This window comes from Simochromis diagramma, unplaced genomic scaffold (assembly GCF_900408965.1).
Source record: "Simochromis diagramma unplaced genomic scaffold, fSimDia1.1 OVJJ01000402.1, whole genome shotgun sequence".
Classification (NCBI taxonomy): domain Eukaryota; kingdom Metazoa; phylum Chordata; class Actinopteri; order Cichliformes; family Cichlidae; genus Simochromis; species Simochromis diagramma.
Genome location: NW_024386972.1, coordinates 5,094,500 through 5,102,576, shown reverse-complemented (window position 1 = coordinate 5,102,576; position 8,077 = coordinate 5,094,500). Strand labels below are relative to the sequence as shown.

Sequence of the window (8,077 nt, the reverse complement as noted above, 5' to 3'; positions counted from 1 at the left end):
TCTGGAGTCACAATATATTAAATCTGTCCAGGACAGAAATCCCAGGAAGTTTCAAGGATAGCCACTTATTTAGATGACGCGTCATTATACTCGAGAGGCGTGGAAACCACCCAGACTAAAAAAGAAAGAAAGAAAAAATGAAAATCTTGGTGCGCCCTTCAGCAGCTCCCATAAAACGAGAATTCAAGATCGTACGAGGCAGGACAAAGCTGGCAGCTGTTGTTTGCTGGCTTATTGACGCGTCGCCACTTTCAAACACGGGTCACATTCACACATTCGGCTTCGAAAACAGAAACGATCGTTTAGCGAGAGGACAAATTATGCAAATGAAAATGCATCTGAGTACATGTAAGCAGCATTTCCCGATAACACACCACTCCTGCGCGCTGATAAAGAAGTGGCTGCGGCGACGGCTGTCAATTAAGCAGGAGAAGCAGAAAGCTTCGTTACTTAGTGCTCAGCTGAAGTGAGGAAACATACAGATTGCCAATTTGTTCGGGATTTCTGAAATGTGCAAACACTCGCGTCTATTTTCAGCACCTCTCGCCGCGCGCAGAAATAATGAGGAAGACATCATCTTTTAAAAATACATACATTTGAAAGTTTATTCAGAAGTCATGTCAGTAGTGAATTGGGAACAGTCATTATTACTGAAATCCAAGGTTACAGCAATCAAGGACAAGATCTGAACAATGATAACGTGGTAGGAGTTAGTTGTATGTGCACTCCAAAATTTTACCAATAAAATCCATCTTTTTTTTTTCCACATACCAACTTTGTAAAGCCCCTGTCAATTCAAAACCTACAAGCCCTTTTTTGTTCATATAAATGCCACTTAATCTAATGACACGTTAATACAAAAAATCATAATCAAGTCACATACAAAAAACCTGAAATAAAATAGTCCTATATACAAACCTCTGTACACAGTGGGAATATGAGTAAAGAGGGAAATAATGCTTTAATGAGCCATTTGCTCTCATATATTTGAGAGTGGGTCAGTACTGGAAAGCCGTTGGTCCAAGCTCGTCTGTCTGAGCACAATGTCACAATAAAATTTCGATGCGGCATTGTGTCGGTCCTAGACAGCATCTGCAAATTCAGTGAATGCTTCTGTGCAACATGCTCCCAGCTGCAGACTGCATCATCGTCAAGCAGCAGGCAAAAAAAAACATAACATAAAAAAAAGAAAGGAAAAGAAAAGATGGTACGAGGGGGCGGGCTGTGGTGAGGTATTCATCTTGTCAAGCTGGGACAGGGAAGCGAGGAATGTGTGGGTAAAAACAACCACTTTTCTGGGGTTACTGTTGATGTTGTTTTTGTTGCGTTGTCAGTGTGTTGTTTGGTCCTACTGTCAAGTTTCTTTGTTTACTGCACAATTCCTGAATCGATGGAGGCCTGTTTCCTGGTGGTCTTGGGAGGAGGTGGAGGAGGAGTCTTGCTCGGAAGAGGTGGCGGAAATTGCTGCGAACAGACAAAACGGGAACGTGAAACCTCGTTTTTACAAAATAGTTTTGGATTTAAAGCGCAAGATTAGCATGTTCTATTGCTCCCATATTATTTTTTCTTTTACAAGAGGTTAATACTTGGATCATCTTAAATAATTTATTAAACACAAGGCTTTGATTTATTAAAGCAGGTCATACCTTATCTTACAGCCTGCATGGCTCTACAAATGACTGAAGAAGTAAGATAAGAGTTTACAGAGCAAAGATTTCTCACCTTCTTTTACAACACACATTATTTCACCAACTCAATCCTCCACCCTGATTGCATCAAGCGATAAAACTACTATATAATGATAACCAACGATAACAGTTAAGCACACAATTATTCAGACCCCACTCCTGTTTGTATGCTTTGTGAAGGAAACAGAAACCTGTTTTCCTGCCAAAGGGCTCACCACATTTCACTGTGTCCCTGTGTGCAAGTCTTTTTTTTTTTTTATCAGAGCACAAACTGCATGACTACAAAGTTTCTCCCTTCTCCAACTGCTGCTTTGTAAATGCCAAATGTACCTTGAGGTTTATGGGCTTCAGCATTGGATTAGTAGCCTCTGAGGCTAGCATTATATCAAGACTTTGCTGAAGTTTAGACCCTGAAATCTGTATTCAATAGTCTGACGAATTCTTCAAGGTGGAGGTGATTCTTGGATAAATGCAACATCTTAGCACAATTTTCTGGACCAGGGTTGGGGACACATTGCTTCCAACCTTGTTGAACAATTTCAATGTTCTTAACAGATGGGTGTCCTTATGATCTTGGAATTGCCAAGTCTTATGTTGCTTTTACAGTCCCACTGACCATTTGAGAAAACTGTCATCAGGCAGTAGATATTTTCAGTTACAGCTAAAATATCCAGGAAAAAAACATTACTTTCTTAAAAATGCCGTGACATTTTTAAAATTGTTAATACTTAGAATTTTAGTATTATTAATTAATTTGAAAAACTTTTGAACAATTTGACAGAAAAATTGGATAAAATTTTAAAACAAAAAGAATTAAACGGGGAGGTGGTACGAATAAAGATTAGTGGCTAGAGATCTTCTGGTGTGTTGAGATAAGTGAAAGGTGATTACAAGTCTTATTTAATCCAGATGGAAAATGTCTCAGCTGTTTAAGCCTGTCTCTCCACCTGAATTCTCCTCCTCAAACACCTGAGTTCCCAGCAGAGAGTACAGACAAGGAGTAAAGCAAGTCAGTGACCTCACCTCTGCCTCCATCAAAACTGTAAATGAAGAATGGCTGTCACTCAGTCTCAGGACATCTGCGCTCACTACATTACTGTCAGCTTGCTGCCACACGGTGTGCATGTGGCTCTGTTTTACTACCTGTCCGTGGGCCGTGACAGTGGATAAATAAGATTAGTTAACAGAGTGGTGAAGCTGGCTAGAGTAGAAGTCGCCGAGCGTGGAGAGATGAGCCGTTGATTAACAACACGAGGGCTTCTGATGGATGTGAGAGGTAAAGTAATCATCCAATCAATCACGTCTGAGCACCAGGGGCAATGAGTATAAATAACACTGGGTGGACAGGTGGGTGTGGGCTCTTGCTGCTAAACTGACTGATGCCTACACTCTTCTGTGACACACATTCTAAAAATGACGGACAAATCCACAACGAGCCCAAATGTAAACAAAAAACACACATGCACGAACTCGCACACGTCAGCACAGGAAGTACACGAGCAGGGGATAGTGGAGGAGGCTGACCCAAATGTCAAGTGCGTGTAGCGGTCGCTTGTTTCATTACAAGTGCCATGCATCATTAAGGAGCTGCTCTCAGCTCTAATTAAAACACCTACTCTTTGATGTGGAGGGGGTGGTGGAGGTGTCGAGGGACTCGTCAAGTCTTGATTATCTAGCAGGTTGCCGTAATCAGCTGTGTTGCTTTTCAAAGGCAGCGGAGGAGGGGTTTCACCTTTGTCAGAGCAACCCATCCCGTTCAGCTCCAGACCTGTGCAAGAGGGCACTCATCAGCTCACATTCGTCATTGAACTACATTAGAATATCTTACACAGCAGGGCTGGTACCCAGAAGAGTTCAAAAAGGGTCCATTTCTGAGAAATTTATGTTGATTGAGACTAATTGATTTTTTTTTTTCAAAGAAACTAGAAGAAAGGGGACTTTAATTTCGGAGACAGTCATTACTTCGCACATTTGAGGGGAATTTACAGTACAGAACAGTATACCTCTACTGAATAATGGATTTTTCTGGCTCTGCAGTAGGTATGGAGTCCTATGAAACATGTATGTATGTATGTATGTATCTATATCTATCTATCTATCTATATATATATATATAAAGACAAGCGTCTGTCATCAAGATAAAGACAAGTGCCAGCCTTAGATTTGCTGTATGGACAGAAAATGATAATGGTAATGTTACCGTGAAACTACTTGGTGTGCGAATATACACACAGAAACCCCTAAAATACTTCAGTTACAACGTGTCACGGTAAAAAAACAGAAACAAAAATAATGCTGAATGGCAGCAAAGTACGATGTCTTACTGGAAACGGCATGCAGGTTGTAGGAAACTTTGCTCCTTGGTGTAATGGGTGGGGGGCACTGTGAGGAGGAGCTGGAGGAAGAAGTAGGGGGTCCAGGTGACACAGAAAGACGGCGGTCTCCAACAATTTGATTAAGGACTTGGCTTCTTGGTCTCTGGGGCCGCAGAGGGCTTATCTGTGTGATCAGACATAAAGAAAACAAGATATCAGTGTGATATTACAGCGGGCTCAAAGTAAACAACGAAAGTTACAGAAGTCAATAAAATAGAACTGAGAATAAAATTTACTGACAAGAGACTTTTGATTAAATATCATAGGGAGCCAATAAAAGATCACTTAAAGGGGACCATTTTATTTTCACATGTGTGTATATACAGCCATACTGAATGGGCTATTTGTGAAGGAAAGCAAAAACCATTCAGATAAATGTTCTTGTTGGACTGCAGGAACTTATTTGTGGCTACAAATAATTGTTTGCATGCAAGACTATGTTTTCTCCACTTTGGTATAGCAGGAATTTGAATATGAAAAGCTGTATCCTGAGGGCTATTCCACTCTGTAGTCTACATTAACAAACAACTTTGTAATTGGCCAACTGAAACAGTCAGCCACAAGGGAGACACTAAAAGTAACACACTTTATTCAGGGATTTAATTTTCTCTTGAATGCTGAAGATGAAATTCACATTGTGGGTGAAAAAAGCAATTTCTTGATTCCAGATTATACTTTCACACCGAGCTACTACATCCTAGTATGTGGTAATCACCGGAGACCAATAGGTTCTCTACCCTTGACCCCGGGGGCATGATGCTCGCATCATGAGCCAGACGGCTCCACCGTTGCCAGGGGCTTCTTTTGGATTCCATTCCTGCCCTTATCTTACTGCCGTTAGCCAGGGAGCATTCCCACTGGGCAATGAGAACACAGTGATACCACTCGGCTGTAATGGACACAGCGGTGGTGAAGAGGGACATGAACACAACAGAGAAAGAGAGAGGAGAGGGGGAGAGATGAGGATATGAAGAGTAAAAAGAGAACTGAGGGAACAGTTGAGAAGCAGAATTGTGAGCTACATCATGGAGAGAGGAAAAGGCAAGAAAATAAAGACCAAGTCAAAGATCTGAAGAGAACAAAACATAACTGAAATACTCTTGTTTGTAGCTTCTCTTACTCTACATGAGAGGGAAGACAAAAAAAAAAAAAACACCTTCACAGTAACACCAAAAAACACAGCAGGGATATTTCTCTATTCTATGGCCCACTGATGTTTGCCGTGCGACATATATTGCACAATGTTTTATGTGCAAGTGGAAAAAGACGGGTTATGATTGCATTAGGTGATCACGTGTTTACTTGCCAAACTTTTCTGGATTTTTTTTGCCTTTAATACTTTTCTCTTAGAAGGTTTAAAAGAGTATAAGGAAGGTTGATAAAAACAAACGAAAATAATCTCAAACCACAGTTTTCACCTTGCAGTTGCACGTCTCCTCCAATCGGTGAAATTGCAGTTTACACCCCTGTCTGTCTAGAGCACTTCCATGCTTGTTTTCCCATGTGAACTTTGGGGGAAACAAGTTGGGATGTTTTCTACAGCTGTCTGTTTTCACCCAGCAGGAAGCAGTCCACAGTGATCACACCACTTGAAATACTCTGCGGTCTAGGCAAGCGAGGTGCCTGGAGAGTATCCACAGCTCGCATCACATCCATTTTCTATTGGTGATTGCACTGGGCTGTTAGCTACCTTTTTTAGCACACTGGTGCAAAAACATCATTTGGTCTTCCTACTAGTGAGCTAGCAGGTTAAAGACGGTCGTCGTTTTAGAAATCTGTTCTCACCCGGATCTATGTCAGGTGACAGCTAGAAAAGAGACACTTTCTATTTGGGCGCCTAAAATTAGTGTCACCAAATGAGTATCTGATCAAATTATAAATACAGTTAGAATTTCTCCTTCTGTTCCTGATTTATGAAGTAGCTGAATAACAACAAGAAAAGTGTTTTGGGAGCACATTATGATGTCGCAGTGAAGTTGACCCTCGGCCTTTTGGATATTCAAACTTCATCACGTCCCATTTCATTCTATTTGACATTTATGTCTTATTGGGTCATAATTAGCATATAAATTCTTAATTTATCATGCCTTGTGTGGTCGCAGTAACCTCTGACCTCAAACTCCAATCTATCCCCGAGTCCAAATGTTTGACACAAGCCAGCAGAGTTACGAGAATGACCGACCCAAACAGAAGACGTAAAAACGTACCGTCTCTGACAGTATGACAGCTTCAGCTGGCTGCAGAGAGATGTCCGCTGTTTTCATCTCTTTGTCAAAGACCTCCTGGTGCTTACTGTTCCTCTTCTCCTTCTTCTTCTCTTTGCGGTCCTTCTCGGGTTCATCACGGTCTAGTTTGTCCTGAGACTTGGTGTGCAGCTTCTTTGGTAGAAGAGGCTCCAGCGCAAAACTGAATAATAATAATAATAATAATAATAAAAACTATACATCAACTCAAACAAAATGTATTGATTTGTATATCCCGACTCATGCCAGAGAACATGTGGGAATATTCCTTTATCAATAGTAATCAGTTTCAAAGATCTACACAAATCTGCTGCATGCATGTGTTTTATGTACATTCTGATTAAATAACAAACAGAGCTAATAGCGCAAAGAATACTTCAGTCACAATTTCAATGTGAAGTTGTTAAAGTTTCAACCTGCATGTGAACTGGAAGAAAGAAAGCAGATGCATTTTTCAAGCACTTTCTCTGAAATTCTCTTAGATAAGGAATCAAAGTGGCACCTCTGTGTATAAATGACACGATTTTTCTCCCCCCCAAAAAAACAACATTGATTCCTGCAAGAACAAAAAAACAGAACAAATGCTAGAGATGACATAATTTATGCCCCAAAGAATAGTGAAGCATGGTGTTACCCATCTGAGCCGGGCCTGGAGGGTGCGTTGTCAGAGGAGATGGAGGTGACTGAAGCTACTGACAGTGGCCTTTGGGAGGAGGGCATGGTGAAGGACCTCACCATGGAGGGAGGACGAGGTCCCCGCCGTTCATCTGCTGGAGGCTGGCAGCAGAGAAGAAAACAAACAAACAAATAAAAAAAACAGAAAATTATTTAGTTTAAATGTTACTGATTGCTTTGTAGTTACTTAGAAAGTGCTCGGTGAATAAGGTAGCAGTGGGTGACAAATTACAGGAAATCCCAGATTAAAAGAGTAGAGAAAGAACAAATATATGGCATGGTACAGAGGAGCAATTACCATGAAATCATCCTCTGTGGTATATATAAAAATCCTGCATGGGGGCTCCTGAATCACATTTTTTTCCATCAAAACTACAAGTGGAAATGATCTAAGTGAGCAGGAGAAGGCCTACACTAGACCCAGTGGCAATTTTAAGCTATGAGTGGGTGGGTTAGATGCACTTCTCCCATTAGATGGAAGGGTCACTGCAAATCAATACTAAGCAAGAAAATGACAGGAATCTTCTTCATAGTCACTAGATTTCAACCTAAATTAACACCTAGGGAGAGATTTTGGACTTTGATGTCAGGTGGTGCTCATCATAACATCAAATGAGGGGAAAAATGGCTTCAATCACTGCAGCAAAGAATTGTGAAATCAACGCCTGAGGCACACAGAAGGCCTTTTGCTGACACATGGTGGCACAACACTTCATTTAGACACTTTATGTTGGCTTTCCCCTTTAATTTGTCACTCTTTCACTAGCTGGCAGTGATTATACTTTTGTATAATCACTGCCAGCTCGACCATTTTGCAGTCACTCGAATGGTCAGCACCTCCATACCAGGAAGAAAGGTGATAATTTTTTTACACAGCATTAAAAACACTCCAGCTGCCAATAAAACCGCCCACAATATATAGCTGGCTTGTGACAGGAAAACTGTAAAGCTGAAGGTCTTTTGCAGTTTTATCCTAAACCGATGTCCAGTACAGCGCTCGTAACAGAGCCGCTTATCTGAACATACAAGGTTAGCGGTAAAAAGAAAAAGAAGGAATCTTGTAGGACTATTAATTTCTGCTGAAATCTGACAAAAG

At 41.0% G+C, this 8,077-nt stretch overlaps 1 protein-coding gene across 4 annotated transcripts in view; it reads right to left on the bottom strand.

Moving 5' to 3' along the window:
* Nucleotides 1-578: 578 nt before the first annotated feature.
* The window catches only part of dock1 (dedicator of cytokinesis 1), a 191,077-nt gene continuing 183,578 nt past the window's right edge, over nt 579-8,077 (bottom strand). For all 4 annotated transcript variants that reach the window (XM_040039076.1, XM_040039077.1, XM_040039078.1 and 1 more), the window contains 5 exons: nt 6,941-7,083; nt 6,271-6,469; nt 4,013-4,187; nt 3,305-3,456; nt 579-1,464 (listed from right to left, as the gene is read on the bottom strand). In XM_040039076.1, coding sequence (XP_039895010.1) covers nt 1,369-1,464; nt 3,305-3,456; nt 4,013-4,187; nt 6,271-6,469; nt 6,941-7,083 — 765 coding nt within the window. In that variant the 3' untranslated portion in view covers nt 579-1,368. The remainder of the gene's footprint in view (nt 1,465-3,304; nt 3,457-4,012; nt 4,188-6,270; nt 6,470-6,940; nt 7,084-8,077) is intronic.